The sequence below is a fragment of the Alligator mississippiensis genome, chromosome 5, assembly GCF_030867095.1.
Source record: "Alligator mississippiensis isolate rAllMis1 chromosome 5, rAllMis1, whole genome shotgun sequence".
Classification (NCBI taxonomy): domain Eukaryota; kingdom Metazoa; phylum Chordata; order Crocodylia; family Alligatoridae; genus Alligator; species Alligator mississippiensis.
In genome coordinates this window covers 3,354,651-3,375,062 of record NC_081828.1, presented here as the reverse complement: position 1 = coordinate 3,375,062, position 20,412 = coordinate 3,354,651, and the positions used below count along the sequence as shown (strand labels likewise).

The window sequence follows — 20,412 nt, the reverse complement described above, 5'->3', positions numbered from 1 at the left end:
CGCACATGGAGGCAGGAAGCAATCCCACCCCCCCTACCCCACCCCACCCCACCCCAGTCAGACTGGCATGGGCCGTGGGGCTTTGCCCCCTCTGCAGCTGGGATGCTCTGAGCACGGCCGCATCATTGCACTGGCACCGGCCCCATCTCCCCTGTGCCCGGCTGCGAAGCGGGTCCCCGGTATGCACCCACCAGCCATGTGGGAGGATTTGGGACCTATCAGGGCACCCGGGAAGGCACTTCCAGCCCTGTTTCCTCAGCACTAAGAGCCAGACTCAGGTCCGGCCTCCACCTCTGCTACAGACTCCCTGCGTGCCCTTGACCCTGTCACTTCCTCTCCTTGCGCCCCTATGCAACCGGGGAAGAAATCCTGCCTGCATTCGTCTGGGTAGAGGGCAAGGGGGGCGGAGAGCGCTGGCTCCCAGGTGGGGTTCAGCTCCTCTGACTCAGGCGCGCCGCGTAGCCGCGGTCAAGTCCCTTAACCCCCTGCTGCTGCGGTAGCCGGGGCGAGGGGAGTCCCCGCGGCAGTGCGGGGCTCAGGACACACGCAGGCGGGCCCGCCTGTTGCCCTTTTAAGAGGCGGCGGCGCCCGCTCCGGAAGCGCCCGGGCCCGCGCCGCCTCCCCGGGCTGCGGCAGCTCCGGCCGCGGTGAGTCCTCCCCGGGGGCGGCTCGACCCCCGCCCGCAGCCTCCCCGTGCGTGCACGGCGCTGCACCAGCCTCCCTGCTTCGGGGGCTGCAGATCAGTGCAAGGAGGGGGGCAAGGGGGGAGGGTTTGGGGGTCTCCCCATGCAGCCTGCAGGGCTTGGGAGAGGCGGGAGCATCCCCCCGCATCCTCTCTGACCCCCTGCCCGGCTCCGGGGGCTGCTGGAGGCCGCGAGCCTTGGCGTGCAGGCGAAGCGATCTGCGGGCCATTCCCAGCCCCTTGAGCCCCGCTCTCCAAGGTGGTCCCGGTGCTTGTTCCCTGCTATGTGCATGCGCCTGGGGGGCCCGCTGAGCATCTGTGCCCTTCCCTTGCAGAGCAGGCCAGCCCCCCGCTCCTCGGCCCCCAGCTCAGCCCGTCCTGGCAGGGACCCCGGGAGGGATGGGAGCGCAGCCCGGCAGATCCTGACGCCTGCCCCCCTCCCCGGCCGGCCGCGGGACCATGGAGGAGTGGAAGGCCAACCCCGCCGCCAAGCCCTTCGCCCCGCGGAAGAAGCGGAGCTGGTACCTGGCGTGGAAGTACAAGCTGATGAACCAGCGCGTGGTGCGGCGGCTGTGCCAGGTGAGGCCTGCGGGCACGTTGGAGGGGAGCCGGGGACCTGGCTCCTACGCGCCGTTGGCAGCAAGCCTGGCGTTCGCGGGAGCTCGGGGCCTGTCCCCGTGCTGAGATCCAGGCACAAGCGTGCTCAGATCTCTGCAGGGAGCAAAGGGGAATTTCAACGCCCCCAGCTCTTCCGCCAGGCCCTGCCATGCACACCCATCGATGCCCCCGGGCCTGCATGTCTAGAGGCCCCTGCTCTCCGCCTCTCTGGCCTGAGTCCTCCTGCAGCGGGGAGGCCCTGGTGCTGTGTCGGGGGTGACAGTCGTTTGACTGAGAGCTGAGACGGTGGTTTGGATGGGGCTGATCCTGGACTGGACATGGCCCCTGCAGGTCCCTCGCAGCTCTAGGACGCTGCAGTTCCTGGCAAAGCCGCAGAGGGCCGGGCTGCCCATTTTGCAGAGAAGAGCCCAGAAGACCGAGTCTCGGGGTACACTGCACCAGTGGGGAGCTTTGCAGGTCTTCAGTCACCCGCCTTTCCCACTGATCACCCCGACACACACACACACACACACCCTTCAACTTAAAAAGCAGGAGGCCAGACCCTCAGCTGGCGTCAGGCATTCCCGGTAGTGCCAAGGCCCCTGAGCATTTTGACGATGGCCTTTGCTGCTCGCACAGGGGCAGGGTGGGGGGCACGGGGCATTGCCCCTGGCAGGGGATGGCAGCCCAGTTACGCAGCTCGTCTCATGCCAGGTGTAGGCTTGGTCATTTAGAAAAGAGACACTTGCGGGGGGACAGGAGAAAGGTTTACAAAATACTGAACGGTGATTTGTTACGGACTGACTGTCTCACCAGGTGAGAACTAGGGGTCCTTGGTAGGTAGGATGCTTAGCAATAATGCCAGGCCGCTCTTTTTCCCCCCAGCACAGCAGTAAAGGATGGGGCTCATTGCCACCAGACATGCTGGAAGCTGAGAGTTTATCCAGCTTCTCTGACTTGGGTGCACTGCGTAGCCCTGGTCAAGTCATTTAACCCCCTGCCCCTCTGCTAGCTGTGGGGCAATGCCATGATCTTCCGACCTCCCCACCCCACATGTATGCTCCAGGAGATGGGCAGCTGGAGCCCCAGCTCCCTCCGCTGCCCAGCGCCTTCCCGTCCCTCGTGAACATGTCCGATCCCTTCGTGGCAGGCAGAAGCTGCCGCCACAAGCACCCTTGGCTTGACACCGGCTAGAGAGGGGGCTTCACAAAGGGACTGGACACGGAAAGGGGCATCGGTTGCTATTGAGCATGGGTGAGAGGAGCACAGCCGCTGCATCAGACCTTCGGTGCTGGAGGCTGCAAGGGAAGGGTCTGCACTGCAAGGAGGGGGGATTTGCAAAGGGTGGAAACTCCCCCCTGAACTATGATTTAAACCCTGGCATTCCCAGTTTTGTACTGTGGCACCAGCCCTGATCCAGATCCGGCCTCAGGGAGGGAAGGACGTAAGAAGTCAGGGAAAGCTGGATGCCAGCTGTCAACGCCCCCCCCCCCCGGCCCAGCCCCGCTGTGGGAGATTTGTCGATAAGCCCTGGCTAGTCCACCGGCTGCAGGGCGGGAGGCTAAGAATAGCGGCACAATGCGCAGCGCGTGGGGGACGGCGTAGCTGCCCCGTGGGCACCGGGCCCCGCAGCCACTGGCTGTTCCCACAACCCGGGCTTTGGGCTGTGTCGGGCCAGCAGCAGTCGGGGAGGGAGAAGCTAGCAGGGGCAGCATGTCCCTGATTACCACCAAGCTTCAAGTGCCCTTAGTGCGGCCACGTCAGCCCTCCACCGCTGCACCCCGCATCGCCCAGGACCGGGTACAGCTGGCAGCTCAGAGATGCCGTGGCTCCCTTCGCACGGCGAGGAGCCACGCGTTGCTGAGCCCCTCCGTCTCGTGCTGCGCGGCTGCTAATCCAGGCAGCTCCCAGCAAGGTCAAAGCCGTCCCGCCAGCTGCCGTGGCCAGGGCCTGAGCCCCGCGGGGGCGGGAATGGGCAGGTGCCCTGGAAGGAAGCCGGCTCTGAGCCGTGCGGGGGAAGAGAGTACAGGCTTCTCCCAGAGCGCTGCTCTCCTGCCCGTGTAAAGATATCTATGCTTTAGACGTGGGCCCATGCTGCATCTAGGAAGCGACGGATGGAGGTAGCCCCCGTTTTTGTCCCAGAGGTGGCTGAGGAAGGCAAGGGGCAAGGAGGAGATGGTCTGATCCGTGCATCAGTTTGACCGCCTGATGGCAAGCGTGCTGGTAGGATGGGCAAGCTGGCCATCTTGCTACCATCTTTACCCACATCCAAGACTACTTTGAATGTAAGATGACCCCCCTAATAATAGGATTGTAGGCATGGAAAACTTACAATCGTTGCTCTCATTTTCCATGTCTAGAATCTACTTATTGGAGGCTCATTTTAAATTCACCCTCCCCGCCCCCCCAGCCTTGTAGCAGGTGCGGTTTGGGTGCGCGGCCGCGTGCCGTATTCTCCGCGTACCACGTGCCCTTGTCTTAGAACGGCAGAAAGACCAAGAAAAGGCCTTTTCTTGTACTACGTGACCGAGTAGCAGCAGCTGGGAGGGAGCTGAGCTTGCTAGTCGTTTTGCTCCATATGGATTGGCCTTAAGCTGCTCTTACCATATTTCCTCATGTGTAAGCACCCTTCAATTTCCAGCAGTCGTTTTGGATTTTTTTGCTCCTGGGGAAGGCGCATGCTGTACGTGCGGAAATGAAGCATCGGGGTATTTCAGGGATCCTGTGGCCGTGGGAGGCGGTTCCTAGGGAAAGCTGCGGGCCTCTCACATGCACGCTCAGCTTTCCCCGGGCGATGCCTGCTTCCAAGCCATCCCGGGCAGGGATAGCGCTGACACAAGCCCCTTGCCGTGCAGACCGGAGCCGTCCTCTTCCTGCTGGTGACCGTGATTGTGAACATCAAGCTGATCTTGGACACCCGGAGAGCTGCCAGCGAGGAAGAGGAGGAGTCGGCCCAGGACTATGGTGAGCGGAGGGGTCCCTCGGCAGTCTTTGGGGCCCCCATCTTCATCTTCTCCTATCGACCGGTGACCCTAGGCCCAAGTAGTCTTCTCGTGATGCCCCATGGCCTTGAGTTGAGGGGTGGGGAGGCAGTTGTACCACGGGGGGGTCTCCAGCCCTGGTGCACGGTGGGAGATGTGATTGGGGATGGAGCTGGGACTCCCATTAGCCCCTAGGCAGTGTCTGGGTCCAGGCACAGCTTAGCCTCTTGGGCCTGCGTTTTGCTATAAAAGCTAGCACTTTCCTGCAGGAAACAGATGCTTTTCTTGGAAAAATATTTAGCTGAGATCCCTGAGGGGCCGCTCTGCGGGGCGAGACCGGCTGAGGCTCAGGGCACCTGTCTTGCAGACGAAGGCATGCAGCACCTGGAGACGCCGCGGCGGCCTGCCAGCAGCCGGAAGGTCCTGGACATCGAGGTCTACTCCAGCCGGTCCAAGGTCTACGTGGCTGTGGATGGGACGACGGTGAGTGGTCAGCGCCTGGGGAGCAGCGGGCGGGAAAAGCAGAGGGCAGACAGTCAGCCCCCAGGCCTTGGACCCAGCGCCTGGGGTCCCTTGAAGCAGCGAAGCCACGTGCCCGATGGGGATTAAATCCAGCCAGGAGCGGGAGGGGGTTTGTAGGGTGCCGGCAGGCTGCACCGCACCGTCCCCACTCCCCTGCAATCATGGTCATGGTGCTCCGGGGTCCCGTGGCCATGAGCTGGAGGCGGGGAGTTAAGTTGTCCGTGCACTCGTGCTCTCCCCTCTTGCAGGTCCTGGAGGACGAGGCGCGGGAGCAGGGGCGCGGGATCCACGTCATCGTGCTGAACCAGGCCACGGTAAGGGGCTACGTGGCACGGGGCTGCCTGGCTAGCCCCTCCCTGAGGGTAGAAGGCAAGGGGCAGCTCGTCAGGCACTGGGGCTCAGCGAGGAGTTGCTGCATTGGCTTCAGGAGGCCTCGAGGTCCGGACGTGGCGCTCGGGGGTTTGGTGCAGTGTCCGTGTGTGATGCCGGCTCGGCTGTGTCCACCCCACAGGGTCATGTCATGGCCAAGAGGGTCTTCGACACCTACTCGCCACACGAGGACGAAGCCATGGTCCTCTTCCTCAACATGGTGGCCCGGGGCCGTGTCCTGATCTTCACCATTAAGGTAAGGGACGCTGCCCTGACGCATTCCCGAAGCAGCTGGCCCCCTTCCTTTCCACCCGTGTTGTCGTAGCTGTCTGTATTTCCACCATGCTGGGGGCTGTGGGCTCAGACCCGGATCCCAGCGTGCTAGGCGCTGTACAGATGTTGGATAAATGACCAATTCATGAGTTCAGCAAACCACGGTTTATTGCACAGTATACAGACAACTGAAGCAAAGTTAGCAGCTTATATAAAAACCACTCTTGCTCATTCACACCATACCCTCCATTCGCACTAAGTCACCTATCCGCGGCACTGCGGTGCTTCTTCAGGGCGATGGTCAGTGAAGAGGGGCGCCGGCTTCAGTTCTCTCACCGTGCGGGTAGGCTGGTGTTGCTGGTTAAGGCGTCCGTCCGGGCTCGGCCTTCACTGCCCTTTTATCTTCCACGGGGCAGGCTTCGACCGATGCCCAGAGACTTCTTTACCCATCACCACTCAGTTGTTCGCATGTGCTCATCTTTTGGACTCTGTTACTGGTTGCGTGTTATTTTTTTTGCATTCCAGTCTGGTTTTCGGTTCTTATTCGTATCATCTCCACTTTCTCGGATCGCCACCTGCACTGGATTCTTACAGCTGTCTCTGTTTACTCCCAGTATTTTTTTTGTCTAATACCTGCTGCAATTATCCAACTATTAATCACACGCTCACAATACACATACACACACCCTTATTGCTTCTTTTTTTATAAAATGGAAACGCATTTAAAATAGCAGCTTAGTATAAGCATAACCGTAGCATGGATGGAATGATATCCACTACCCGTGAGTAAAAGACATTAAATAGAGAGCAAAGGGCCTTTGGGCAGGCCAGCTGGTCCAGCTGGCAGAGGAGATGCATACCAGGGGTCACAGCTCCGAAGCTCTCCTGCAAAGGTACATCTTTCAACGTGCATTATTGTTCGAGCCCTCCAGCCACAAGCTAACACACAGGTGTGCACAACCGGACACTTCTTTTTCTCTGCCCTCTTTGTGCATTGCCATTTCAGCCCATTCTCCATGTGCCTTCATCGTCTGTCAACCTCCAAGATAAAGCAGGCAGGCCGTGGAATAGAGGCCTAGGGAAGCTGTGGACCCTCTGCCACTAGAGGGGCTCAAGGAGAGGATGGACAGCCACTGATTGGGGATGACCTGGGCTCTGCTGTGGGGGTTTCCCAGGCTTCTAGGCTTTGCTGGTTGCCCCCTCCCCTCCTTGCTGCTCCATGTGTCAGGGGGGTTTAAGCCTCCCCCAGAGGCGCTGGGTGCTGCAGCGCAGGCTAATTCTCCTGCTGGGACCAACCCTGCAGGGTCCTGGCTACAGGGTGGTGCCCCTTTGCTTAGGGTCAGACTGATGTCAGATTTGGGGTCAGGAAGGAATTTTACCCCACAATCAGACTGGTATGGACTGGGGGGGTTGCTTTCTTTTGTAGCAGGGGCACGGCCTCTACCTGAGATCTCTGGAGCAACCTTTTACAGCGGTAGGACGTTGGCCATCATGATCCCCCCCCACTTGCACTGGGGCAGGTGTGGGGGTGATGTCTGGTGCTGTGTCAGGGGTGATAGTAGTTTTACAAAGCGTTTAGATGATGAATTTGTCTGGGCTGGTTTGGACAGATGTCACTGTGGTTGGACTAGTTGTCACCTGTGGGGCCCTTTCCAGTCACTTGGGGCAACTACACCCTGGTTGGGGAGAACCACGTAACGCTGACACCCTCCAGGCCTTATAGCACACGGATGGGGTGAATAATATCCCAGTCCAGGGTGGGTGTGAGCATCAGGGACTTTCCTACCAGCCTAGCTGCCAACAACTGTGCTCAGAACAAGTCCCTTACACCGTTTCTGACCCAGGAGCTGGGCTGTCCTGGTTTGCAACAGCAGGTCGATGCGGTTGAGCTCTCCTTGGCTGAAGGAGAGTTTTAGAATAGAAAAGAATTGAGGTTTTTCTATCCCCTCCATGAGCTTCCTATTTCTCCCGTCCCAGAGGCTGTGAAGTAGGGGCTGAGTTTTTTCTGCAATGGTTGTGACTTGAAGAAGCTAAGGCCCACGCGGCCGTGTGTCAACAGTCCTGTCGTGCGTGCCAAAAATCACGTCTGGGCGTGAGAGGAGAAGGCTTTGCTCTGGGCCGGGGGGTCGGGATGGCCCCAGCGTCCCCCATCTTAGTCGGGGGCTGGATCTTGCCCCCGGGTAGGCGCTGCCTGTTGAGTGCCGGTGTTTGCTTGCAGGACGAAGGCTCCTTCCACCTCAAGGACACGGCCAAGAGCCTCCTGAAGAGCCTGGGCAGCCAGGTGGCCGCGTCCCTCGGCTGGAGGGACATGTGGACGTTTGTGGGGAAGAAGGGAGGTGAGAGGGCAGCGATGGACGGCTCTGCATCCCCAGCCCCTGGAAACACGGGCCTTCCCCTCCCAGGGAGGAAGGGATCATCCAGCCCCCATCCTCTGGACATGTCACTGTGTAGGGGAGGGATGGGACACCCCGGGGGGTTGACGGCTCTGTTGAGCCGGTGGGAGCTGGCCAGCCTTACCTGATGGCCTGGTGCCAGGGGGATGGGCCCTGCCGGGCACCTGGACCCTGACCATGTGTCCGCCCCTCAGGCGAGGTGTATGGCGAGAAGCACTCCAAGTCCCCGGCGCTTTCCACCTGGGGCGACCCCGTCCTGCTGAAGACCGAAGTGCAGCTGACCTCCGTGGAAGGTGGGTGACGTGGGGGGGATGTTCCCTGTGGCTCTGGGGGTGCCTGTGTCCTGCCTGGGTACGGGTTTGCTAAGTAGTTGATGCAGACTATTGCTCCAACCCCCTCGTGCCACCCACGACCCTCTCCCCGGAGGGTATTGGTGCTTTTGGCCCGGGCTGGCACCCCCGTGCTACGAAACACGGGTGCCGCCTCTCCTGGGGATGCTAACCCAGTGAGGACACGGGGTTAACCTGTCTGGGTGTGGAGTCTGGCAAAGCTTTTCCATCTCTAAACCCATGCACCTGCCTGAACAAGCCCTGTCCTCTCTGGGGAAGGAGTCCAGCAGCCCAGGGATTGTGGGGCTGTGGGATACGGCTATAGGCACCCAAATGATGCACTCAGGGTAGTGTAGCAGCAATGAGGACGCAGGCACTCAAGTGTGGCCTTGTCTGTAGCTATTACCACCGGACAGGGGTGCTCTAGGCGTAGCCTGTGCTGTGCTATGGGGTTTCCCAGGCTTCTGGGCTTTGCTGGTTGCCCCCTGCCCCCTTTCCTGCTCCATGTGTAGGGGGTTTTAAGCCGTCCTCAGAGGTGTTGGGTGCTGGCTGCAGTCAGGGATGGGGACTGGGACTGGGCTGTGCCCATGCTTCTGCTGGGACCAACCCCACAGGATCCTGGCTAGAGGGTCTTGCTAGACCATCTTGTCAGGAAGCCAGCTTCCTGTGCCCGCTCACGTGGGAATGCCAGGAGCAGCTTGGAAACATAATGGGAGACAGGAAAAGCCTCCCTGAGCCCCCTCCTTGAACCTTAGGCTGTTGCAGAGCAGCCAGCTGGGAGCTTCTGTGTCCATGGTGGGAGGATTTGAACCCAGGTGCCAGCCTGGGTGGGCGATCTGACCGGCCAGGGCAGCATCTTGTTCCCTGCAGCTTGCCCCTCGCCCAGGGCAGTCGTCCAGCCGTGCCTGGAGCTGCAGGCAGGGGGGGCAGATGGGCAGGGCCAGGGGGAGAGGTGCCCGAGACAGCGGGGATGTGGCGAGTCTCACGTCTCCCCTCTTGGCTGCCTGCAGAGGCTGAGTGCCACTGGCCCGACACGGAGCTGAACCGGCGCCGGAGGAGATTCTGCAGCAAGGTGGAGGGCTACGGCAGCGTGTGCAGCTGCAAGGACCCCACGCCCATCGAGTTCAACCCCGACCCCGTGAGTGCACCGGCCTTCCCTCTCCTGGCTCGAGCACGGCCCCAGGCTCAGTCTTGAAGGAAAAACCTGGCCCAGTTCATCGCCCCACAGCCACCTGCAACACCTGGGTTTTCTCAAGCCATCTCCCATCCCTGTTCACCCCTGCTTTGGTCACAAGATTGCAGCCAGCTTGGGGTAGAGGAGCTGCTGGAGGTGTCCGTGGTGCGAGGGTGGCCAGGATCTCACTAGCAGGGTTATCCTCCGTCTTGGGCTGGGTTGCAAGGGAAAGCCCTGTTCCTCAGGGATGGCATAACTGCCCTGGCCAGCACTGCCCTCCTTGTCTTCGCCCCTCGTCGGCCTGCTGCTCTCACCCAAGATGATGCACGTCACCCCAGGGTGCTCCCCGGAGCCCTGACCCCCGGCCCTTTTGTCTTGCAGCTCAAGGACAACAAAGTCTATAACGTGCCTGTCGCCGTCATTGCGGGGAACAGACCCAACTACCTGTACAGGTGAGCGCAGACGGGACTCGGTACATCCCTGCGATGGGTGCTGCCATGCAAGCAGGGAGAGCGGTCCTCGACAGAGCAGACCCCGCAGCCCACCGCTGTCGTGCCCCTTCCACATCGCTGCCGCGGTTCTTCAGGATCTGCTCGAGGGCCTGTTGGACGCTGCTGGCTGGATGTTGCCTGATGGTCTCCATCCAAAGGGTGGGAGGCTTGCCGTCAACCTCCTGAAAACAGACCCCAGAGGGACCCCAGGGTTAGTGCCAGGGACTCCCTGGCTGGGTCTGTGAGGACCCCCTCGGATGGGGATGCAGGCCTCCAGAGTCCTGCCCTCGGGTGAGAGCCATCTCGTGCTTCCCTCCTGCGTTCCCACCCGGGTCGTGGCCACCCCTGCCCTGGTGGGTGCTGCCCCGGCTTGGAGGCTCTCCAGCCATCCCTGAAGGACTCAGGTTGAAAGCAATGGGAGTCTTAGGGGGACACTTCTGCCCCGTGAAATGCAAGCATCCCTCCCACCCTTGCCGTGGGACCCTCCCTTGCATCAGCTCCCAGCTGGTTTCAGCCCCTCCCGTCTCTCTCCTGTCCGCAGGATGCTGCGGTCCCTGCTCTCGGCTCAAGGGGTGAATCCCCAGATGATCACGGTCTTCATTGACGGGTATTACGAGGTAGGAGCTCCTCTCTGCCGCGATCCTCGTCCCCTTTGACGCTCTCCCCCTCTCCTGCCAGCCGGCTTGCAGGGGCTGATGCCCCACTGGGCTCATTGGCACGTGGCAATGCCCCTGTGTTGCAGCCGGGTGGGGGGAAAGGCTGTTTAAAGGATGGCAGGGGGGTTCCCCAGTTTCAGGCCGTCTGCATGGAGGGGTCCATCCACTCCCACCGCTGGGCTGGGAGATGTCAGGGATGTCCCGAAGGACTTCGCTGCAGCGGGGCGGTCGGAGGCTGCTGTGATGGGCACGGGGTCCTGTCACCCCCTGTGCTGTTGATTTGGGGCCTCCTGTCATCACCTGGCATCAAGGTGGAGTTTAGCCCTTCTCCCTCTCAAGCCTGGGTGCGATGCCCCGTCTATGCCAGCCTTAAAAGCCCCTCGTGGGTCTGCTTCACCCCCACCCAGCCCCTCAGGCCGCGGGACCTGTCTGATGGAGACCCGCAGCCACTGCAAACACAGCATGTTTGTACAGCAAATGGGGCACGGCCTGGCTGCAGAGGTGACAGGACTCGCAGGCCTGGACTCTGGACTGCTTTTGTGTGCGTTCAAGGAGCCCGGGTCCCGCCTGCCTCGCTGGCATTTGTTACGGGGTCAGGGCTGGACGTTTTCCTGGTGCCTTCAGTTAGGTTTGTCCTGGCACCAACCCCAGGGAAAGGGCAGGGTGGGCCAAGGCATGATCCCTGTGCAATGCCCTTGTGCAGCTGCAGCAATATAACACACTCGGACCGTGCTTTCCACTGCGGGCATTGCTGCATTGATGCATAGGTATCCCAGCAAATATTGCTCCTGCAGGCTTGGCTTGGGAGATTCCCCTGGGGTAGGTGCCTCAGGCTGCAGAGCCGACTGGATGGTGCTCTGCTTTTTACCAGGCTGATGCTGTGCACTGGTTGCCATGTGCGGCCAGGAAGGAGTTTGTTCCCCTTGTGTCTCTACAGGCATCAGGGGCATTTTCACCTTCCTCAAGGCTGGGCATGGGGACTGTGCCAGCGCTCCTGCTAGGACCAACCCCAGAGTCTTGCCCTTCTGCTCAGGCTCAGACCGATGCTGCACTGGGGGCAGGAAGGGATTTTTCCCCCTGGTCAGACTGGTCTGGACTGGGGGCATTTGCCTTCCTCTGTAGCAAGGGTACGGCCTCTGCTTGGGGTCTCGAGTGCATTTGAACACCCCCGGCAGCAGCAGGGCGCTGCCAGCCCTCGTCCCCCTGCTTTACCCGTGGCAGGTTCAGAGGCTGTAGCTGTCTGCGGGCAATGAGCCTTGCAATGGTGCAACAGGGTTGACTGCGTAGTTGTAGGATTATGTCCTAGGACTTGTATAGGATGGTTTGGACAGGGCAGGGGCTTGGACTGGCTGTGACCAGGCTCTTCTCCTGATCCTGCCCTGAGTGTCCGAGCTGGTCTTTCTCTAGTGTTGTTTGGGGCAGCGTCTGAGCCAGGACACCCGGCAGAGCCCTGCCCTGGGAACCGAGCATGGTGGGGGGCAGTGTTACCACCCTTTAGCACCTGGTCTTCAGATGGCATCTCCCGATGAAAGCATTGATAGGAACATGGAGCTGGGGGGACCTCTGGGGTCCTCAATCCCCCCTGTCGCTGCTTGTCTGAGGAAGGAGCAAGCTGCCACAGGGGGCCTGGGTCCGTGTAACACACACGGACATCAGTATAACGGGCTTAGCACAGCTGCCAGGAGTGAGTCTCCTCCATCAGAGCCTGTATTTCCATCCCCTGGGGGTGTAGTACCTCTCTCTGCTCTGCAAAGCCTCTGGCTTCGAGAGTAGCAGGGAGTTGAATGCGCGCGAGACCCAGAAGGGGTTAAAAACCCCTGTTGCTGCAGTGACTAATGCTCCCCAAGGGAAGGAGAGCTGCATCCCGTTGCCATAGCAGCTGGACCAGCATCACTTGGAAACGGGCCGCATGCGTGCCTGGCCTGTGTTGGAGAGATTTCGGATCCTGGCTTTTTCTGCACGTGGCATCCAAGAAAGGCGAAGGGCTTGGGGCTGAGAGACAGGCTTGGACCAGGGGGCAGGGAATCGGGGAGAACAAGGGGCCTGGTTAATAGGGGTTGTGCCATCTAGGGACTTGAGCTTGCTGGTAGGTGATGTCAGGGCTTGCGGGGGTGACATGGGCCAGCTTCTAGCAGGCAAGGCCGTAGGGCCCTATCTAGGTGCATAGGACCAGGTGGAGGCAGTACTGGCCCCGATCCTTGTACATGGGGCACAATCCAGCCTGCAAACCAGCCCCGCGCCCCTCATCTGGTCCACAGAGCTGAAAGCTTGAGCACCGCTGGGCTCTCCCCCTGTCCTCTGATACCAATACAGTTGTGGCCTCTGCCTTCACCCTCCCACACCAGTTAGTAAGGACGTCTCTCGTGCCTCCTCATCCCCCCTGCGCTGGGGAGAGGGTGGTGCAAGAGCCAGTGCACGTGCTTCGGGGCAGAAGCTGATGGCCCCAGGTCACCACGTACAGTACGGTGCATGGCAGAAGGAGGGGTAGGTGGGCTCCAGCTCCCTTGCAAAGAGCGGGTCTCGTGTTTTCCCCTTGCAGGAGCCGATGGACGTGGTGGAGCTGTTTGGCCTGAAAGGGATCCAGCACACTCCCATTAGCATCAAGAATGCCCGAGTCTCCCAGGTGAGGGACCCGCTCCCCCTTCTCCCTTGGGGCAGCTCACGGCAGGGCGGGGGCAGCAATGTGCAGGGATGCTCACAACTATCTGTCCCCCCTCCCCAATCCCGCAGCACTACAAGGCCAGCCTGACCGCCACCTTCAACCTGCACCCGGTGAGTGCAGCTGCCCCGTCCCCTGCACCGCTCCCCCGGGGCCGCGGGCATCCATCGAGCTGCCTCTGGCAGCAGCCTGCGTCATGGGGAAGGGGCTGCTCCATCCCCCTCACATCTGTCCTTCTTCCCCACTCCGCCCCAGGATGCCAGGTTTGCCGTGGTGCTGGAGGAAGACCTGGACATCTCCATCGACTTCTTCAGGTGAGGCCAGGCCCCTTGGGTACGCCCTGCTGCACCTACCTGCAGGACTCCTGGGCTCCTCGCCCAGCTCTGCAGCTGACTTAGCAGGGCTTGGGGCTATGAAATGGGCTGCATGCCGACCCTGGCTGCCTCAGTATAAGGACTGGATTAGCATGGGGGATTGACCCAGGTGGCTGGGAGCGATGAAAGGAAGGGGTGTGGGCCACATCCTGCTTGGGTGTAAACAGACTGAGCTCTGCAGACAGCAGCCGGGCTAGCCTGCCTTTCACTCCCAGTTTCCCATGCCCTGTGCCTGATGGCTGGGCCGTGGGCTCTTCTGGGGGACTTTCCGCGGGGCTCTGAGCATCTTGTGGCCCAAGAGATGCCCCTCTGCTACTCTTCTACCCGTGACTCGGGAGTATTTGGGGGCTGGCTGCTGCCTGGGGGTGGGAGAGGACCCGTCCCAGTTGTGTCTCGGTCAGCGACCACCTGGACTTGTAATTCTTCCCCAGTTTCCTGAGCCAGTCGATCCACCTGCTGGAGGAAGACGACAGCCTGTACTGCATCTCGGCCTGGAACGACCAGGTGGGCCTGGCTGGACAATGGGCATGCTCTCCCTACGCGCTGGCCACTGCACCCCTTCCCTGTCGGCTGCTCGTACAGCAACGGCATCTCCCCACCCCGGGGGGCAGCCGGGAGCCCCTGAATCACTGCCTTGCTCACGGGGCCCATCCGCCGGCCGGGCACTGGGAGACGGGTCTGCAGGGCACCGCTGGGCTGCATCCTCCTGATGTCCAGGAGGTGCCAGATCCCCCTTGGCCCCTCACGGGCTTTAAGGCAACCTTAGAGGGGTCTCAAACTCCTGCAGACCCAGACCTGTGCCTCCCAGCCCCCACCCAGCTTTGGCATGCACTGAGCCCTTGGAGAAGGGAGGGCCTGGACATGGTGTGGGGGATATGCCAGCCTCCCCCGTCCGGGGCAAGGGGCTGCACGGAGCCCCCCTGCTCCCAAGAGGGGCTCACCCAGCACCGGCCTCTGGCTCCGCAGGGTTACGAGCACACGGCCGAGGACCCCTCGCTGCTGTACCGCGTGGAGACCATGCCCGGGCTGGGCTGGGTGCTGCAGAAGAGCCTCTACAAGGATGAGCTAGAGCCCAAGTGGCCCACCCCGGAGAAGGCGAGTGCCTGCCGGGGTCCTGGGGAGGTTGGGAGAAGGGGTCCGGTGCTGGGCGGCTCCCCAGTGTCACGCACAGAGCTGGGGGGGCAGGGGCCACATCCAGCCTCCGGTCCGCTCTGCCCCTGGGGAGGGTCTCCCAGCTGTGCTGGCCTGCTAGCCAGGCACCCTCCCTGCCCTCTCCTCCGCAGCTCTGGGACTGGGACATGTGGATGCGGATGCCCGAGCAGCGCAAGGGGCGGGAGTGCATCATCCCCGACGTGTCGCGCTCCTACCACTTCGGCATCGTGGGGCTCAACATGAACGGCTATTTCCACGTGAGTGTGCCGGGGCACAGCGGGGCTCGGAGTCGGGCCGCACGCTCGTCACTCGCGAGTGTGTTAGCTCACGGCACCGCGCTGCCCCGGGGCCCAGAGATCTGCTGGGGCGGGGGCAGCATCGGGTACATCTGGGTGACGGGTAACAGCTCTGCCCACCCCATTCTGGGCTTGGTTTCCAGGAGGCCTATTTCAAAAAGCACAAGTTCAACACGGTCCCCAACGTCCAGCTGAAGAACGTGGAGAGGTGAGTGCCAGCCACTGCCCCGGGGCTCCTGGCTCGCGGGATTGCCGTCCTAGTGACCCACCTCCCTGCCACTTGCATCCTCCACGTGATCCCTTCCCCACTCCATCACGCTCGCTGGGATCTCATGCCTCAGTCCTCCCTGGACACTGCCCCTGTGCTGTGAGCATCCCTGCCCGTTGAGCCAGGCAGCCTGGGTCACTCTGGCTCGTGGCTCGGTCCCACTCGCCTTGCTCACGGGTCTCTGCATGTTCTGCATCCTTCCCCTGCAGCCTGAAGAAGGACGCCTACGAGATCGAAATCCACCGGCTGCTCAGGTGAGGGCATCCCCAGGGCTCGCGGGACCTCAGTGGAGGGCAGCTGGGGTTGCCTTGTTGGCTGCGGCCCATTATTCATCAAACGCCCAGCATGGGGTGGGGGAAAGGTGTCCCCGGTCTGCATCTCACCAGCCTGGCGTGCTCCCCTCAGCGAGGCCGAGGTCCTGGACCACAGCAAGAACCCGTGCGAGGACTCCTTCCTGCCCGACACCGAGGGCAAGACCTACGTCATGTACATCAGGATGGAGCAGGAGGCCGACTTCACCACCTGGACGCAGCTGGCCAAGGTGACTCGCAGACCCCTCCCCACCCAACCTGTACAGGGACGGGCACCTCTCCTGCTGCTTTATACAACAGGCAGAGCAAAGCCCGTCTGGGGGGGTAGTGTCAGGATCTGCCCCCCCACCCCTCGTCCTCCTGACTGCCAAGAGCATGGGAAGGGGAACATCCTTCCCCTCCGAGTGAAGGGGCTTCGTCACTCTGGGCCTCTGGTTTGCTGCTGTGCTAGGACCGGAGCACAGCCAAGGTCCTGGGTGCGAGCAGGGCATCTCACGGAGGCAACTGGCTGGACCCGAGGCCTGGCACTAGCCCTCCCCATGGGTGGGCTGGTGCCCATGCTCCGTCTCCCTGCCCTAGTGCCTCCACATCTGGGACCTAGACGTCCGGGGGAACCACAAAGGCCTGTGGCGGCTCTTCCGCAAGAAGAACCACATGCTGGTGGTGGGCGTCCCGGCCTCCCCGTACTCGTGAGTATGGCTCTGCCCAGGCTGGGGCAGGGGCTCCCCTCCTGACGGGCAGTGGAAAGGGGGACCCCTTAGTGCTGCATTTACCCCTTGAGCCTGCTGTGCAAAGACGTGTGGAGGGGAAGATGGGACCTTGCTGGGGTGGAAGGTGGGCGGGGGTCTTGATCCTGGTCTGCATCCAGGACCCTCGAGTCCAAGCTCTGCCCTGCTGCCCACTCCCCACAGGGCAAAGAAGCCCCCCGCAGTGACCCCCATCTACATGGAGCCCCCCGCCAAGGACGAGGCCGCTGGACCGGCGATGGCCGTCGAGCAGACGTGAGGCTGGCGCCGGTGGAGTCGCCACGTCGCCACCGCCCAGGCAGAGGAGGAGGAGCGGGGCCTGGGCAGCGGGGCCATGGGATGCTGGGCATGGCAGCCGCCCGGCGTGGTACGACAGGGGAGGAAATCGGCTATGCCCTGACGCGGGAGGACTGGGAGCCGGACCCCCTCCCCGGTTTGGGGTCTGTGAGATTTTACACCACCCCCGCCGTGCAAGTCCCTGGCTGTTTTAACACTGACTCCATACTAACTCTTCCTTGCATCCCCAGGGATGGGGAAAGGCAGGAGCGTTCTCCATGCACTGGCTCCTGCTTCGCCCCACAGCCGGTCTGGCCCCCTGTGAAGCACCGACTGCTTTGGGTTGGGTTTTATTTATTTGACTCTGGTGCAGCCGGCTCTCGGCGGGCACGTGCCCCTCCGGCGGCTTCTCCGAGCGGGGCTGCGGGATGGCTCTTCCTAGACGCGAAACATCCCCCTCCGTAGTGGGCAGGAGGGGACACGGTACACCCTGCATGTGGAAGGACTTTGGGGGCAGGAGCCTCGTGGCGTCGGGTTTGTGCTTGCTCCGTCTCCTCCGACGGATCCCTGCCCTGCCTGGCTCGCCGCCCGGTTTTGCCCCCCACGCTAGCGTGGTCCTGGACTCGAGCGGGGGGTGCCGGCGTCGGTGACTCTGCAAGGTTGCATGTGCGCTGGGCTTCGCCCGGCCTGGGTAACCGGGGACCCCGGTGCTTGCCCCGCTAGGATGCTCGAGGGGAAGAGCACAGCCCGCCAGCAAGAGGATGAAGTGCCTTGCCGAGCGAGGGTGGAGATCGGCCTCCCCTTCGCCCCGGCCGGTGGGTGGAAAGCACTGGGGGCTGGGGCCCATCCCTCGCAGCCTCTGCAGGGGCACGTGCTGGTGGGATGGCTTCGAGCCCCTGTGCTACCCTGGGTGCGAGGGAGCTGCCGTCTCGTGTCCTCCGGATGGGGGCAGCTTGGTACGCGAAGGGCAGGAATTCAGGGACCTGGAGGATGTGGGGTCCCCTCCCCACTGCCGGTGCCTTAGCGGGGTCGGGCATGGTGCTGACCATGCCTTCCTTCTCCATCCCCCGCCTGCAGCCCGTGGCCCGTGGCTTTCTGGCCCTGTCCTTGCAGTGGTCAATGCATATTTTCCCCTTTGGCCAATCAGCTCCTCAGGAAGGGTTTCCCGCGCTGCTGGCACACCAATGAGGCTGTGGGCCGTGGCTCTCGCCCGGGTTTGTGGGTGGAGCTGGGGGAGGTCCCGCCTCTTTAATGGGCTCACGCCCCTTTTCTACATCCAAGACCTGCATCTCCGCGGCCTGCAAACCAGCCGCGGGCTGCGGGGCTCGCGGGGTCCCTGTGCCACGGGCGCTTCCACTAAGCATCTCTGCTCCCTGGCTGCGCCCCAGCCCCAGGGCTGGCAAACTCGTCCCGGGGACATAGTGGTGGCCCTGGGTCCCTGTCAGGCCGGCAGAGCCCCAAGGGGGTAGCGTTTGGGTGGCCGGGTTGAAGCGCCGATTCCAGCCCTGGCACGCTGAGGCAGTCCAGCTTTGCATTGGGCAGGGAGGTCAAGGGTTAAATGCGTGGGACCCCCTTCTTCCAGGACTGGGGTGCACACGTGAGCTGCTTGCGGTGTGGGACCCCTGACCCCAGCCTCCTTCCCTGCTGCTGCACGGGCCAGGGACGTGGGCACGGTCCCTTGGCTGGGTCACGGGTGCTCTCGGCGTTTTGAGGGGCGCTCCGTGGGCCTTGCTGCAAATGAAGCTGGGGTGGGGGGGTTATGCTGAGCCTGCGAGCCCAGACCCAGGCAGCACCCTGCATCCGACACTACCTTAACTTATTTATTTATTTGCGGGTTGGGAGCAGGAGGGTGCACCGGGAGCCACCCGGAGAGCTGCTGCTGGCCTGGGCACCGTGTTCCCGCTACCTGGGACCTGGCTCTGGGTCACCTTGTCCCGTCTGTTTACTCTGAGCTTTTGCTCGGGAAGTGGCCTTTGGCAAGGCGATGGTGGCCCGCCGGGCACATCGAACCCTCTTCCCCACCAGAATTGCAGTCGAGCCTCATTGCTTTTTGCTAGCAACTGGACCCCCGCTCCGGGTCTAGGAATCCTCCAAAGCCATGAGCTGAAATAAATGCAGAGGGCCTGGACCTGGTACTAATTTTTTATGCTCTTCTCCATTGTGTTGTTCTTGGGGTGGAGGGAAAGGATTAGCGACGGGTCCCTGCCAGTGTGATGCCACGTGGCAGCACCGTAAGGACCACGACATCTTCCAGAGGGAAGGAGGGAGAGAGCTGCTAGGAACAGCCCTGTAGCAATGCTAGCAAGCTGCAAGGTCTTCTCATGTTCTCATCCTCCTCCTTTTCCCCTGTGATCTTTGGGAAAACCCATAAAAGCTCTTTTTTTTCCTTTAGGAGAGGGGGAGATCAAGATCTTCCCCCTCAATCTTCACTTGGCAATGCAAGTGGGGTTTCCCCTGGAGAGGCTGTTTTTGGCAGTCCAGATACACTGGAAGGGACCTTTCGTCCAGCAAGGAAGGGGTAGGGATGTTTAGGAGTCTTTTGTTCACTTAAAATGTTTTGAGTTTGTAAAATCCCAAGAGATCTTGGCTTTTGTGCAAGAGGTAACAGGTCACCACCTGCCCCTCTGCCTTCAGGTCTATAAGCCATGCAGAAACCTTTGCACGCATTCCTGTAATGTGGTTGCAATGGAGGGGCGAACCCACAAGCAGCTGGATCCTGGTTTACCATGGAGCTATACGTCTTGTTTCTGAACCGCGAGCGCCCACCACGCACATCCCTTGCCTCGTGTCTGCACCCAGTTTTCCCCACTGCCTTTTACAGGCAAAACTTCTTAAATAAAGTTCTTCTTTTGTGTTTTCTTTTTTTCCCCAGTCCCCATAAGGGGTTATCCCCACGGTGCTGCTCCTGCTCCTCCGTGGGTTTAGACCCGTGGGGAGTCGGATGTGGTGGCTGCTCTCCCGCCCTTACACCTTGGCTCTTCCAGGGGCAGGGTGTCGAGGGGGATCCTCTAATGCAACTTCCTTTTACAAGATCCCCCTTCGAGCAACTGAATGTCTCTGTAGCCGTTGCTGCACGTGGTGCCCCGCTGAACTGGACTGGTGGCCTTGTCCATCTGTTGACCCCAAAGACGGCTGCCCTGGTCATCCCCATCGGGACCAGGTTTCACCCCATAGTTCAGCTGGGTGGAAATGTCCTTCCCCTCCTGCTAGATCTGTTCTCCAGGTACCACTTCAGTGTTGTCCATCCCTCTCTCCTCTTTCGGCCTCGCTGCTGTGCTGTAAGCAAAGATGCGGTCCGAGAGGCTGCCCGGCCGTAGGGGCTGGGGCCTGCGTGCGCTCGAGCGGGGGGCACGGGCTGTGCGAGAAGCTGTTGCTTTCTGAAGCCAGTTATTTTTTCAGAATAAATCTTGCAGACCTGTTGACCCCAGCGTGGTTGGCCTCTGTCTCTACATGCACTGGGACATGTTCTGCATCTCCTCTGTGGCCTCCTGCCAAGCTACAGACCCGCCCTGGGGACAGTAGATGATGGGAGCTGAATCACTTGAATGCGTTATCTGCTCCGAGGTGGCTCCGTCCTCTTGTGAAGCATTGGATGTGCCAAATGTTGGGAGGATGCCTCGGGTAGGTGGGATTTAGCAACCTCTCGAGCTCTGCCTGGCCGGTTTTGCTCGCCTGTCCGGGATGAAACCAGTTGCCAGTCTTGGGGGCTTGAGGGAATTTGCCCCCACTTCAAGGCCTGATTGGGGACAGGGTGCAGTGCATTTCCTAGCCACTTCAAAGCATGCTTGACCTCCACTGGCAGTGACCTTGGGCTTCCTCCTGGGTCGTGCTGGCAGAGAGGGGTATATTTTGGGGTGCTTTAT

At 61.4% G+C, this 20,412-nt stretch overlaps 1 protein-coding gene across 2 annotated transcripts; it reads left to right on the top strand.

The window, feature by feature from the left end:
• The first annotated feature begins 582 nt into the window (after positions 1 to 582).
• POMGNT1 (protein O-linked mannose N-acetylglucosaminyltransferase 1 (beta 1,2-)) lies at positions 583 to 19,971 on the top strand. Of its 2 annotated transcripts, XM_019490050.2 has the most exons (22): positions 583 to 647; positions 1,018 to 1,261; positions 4,135 to 4,243; positions 4,562 to 4,743; positions 5,031 to 5,096; positions 5,294 to 5,407; positions 7,643 to 7,760; positions 8,012 to 8,110; positions 9,157 to 9,284; positions 9,702 to 9,772; positions 10,353 to 10,428; positions 13,007 to 13,090; positions 13,198 to 13,239; positions 13,382 to 13,440; positions 13,932 to 14,004; positions 14,467 to 14,595; positions 14,784 to 14,909; positions 15,092 to 15,156; positions 15,426 to 15,470; positions 15,622 to 15,757; positions 16,107 to 16,216; positions 16,439 to 19,971. In XM_019490050.2, the coding sequence occupies exons 2-22, from the start codon at positions 1,142 to 1,144 to the stop codon at positions 16,530 to 16,532; spliced, it is 2,046 nt and encodes a 681-aa protein (XP_019345595.1). In that variant the 5' UTR covers positions 583 to 647; positions 1,018 to 1,141; the 3' UTR covers positions 16,533 to 19,971. The 2 variants fall into 2 exon arrangements, with proteins under 2 accessions (XP_019345595.1, XP_014462479.1); XM_014606993.3 differs by lacking the exon at positions 583 to 647 and having other exon boundaries at positions 771 to 1,261; positions 4,628 to 4,743.
• Positions 19,972 to 20,412: the final 441 nt, after the last annotated feature.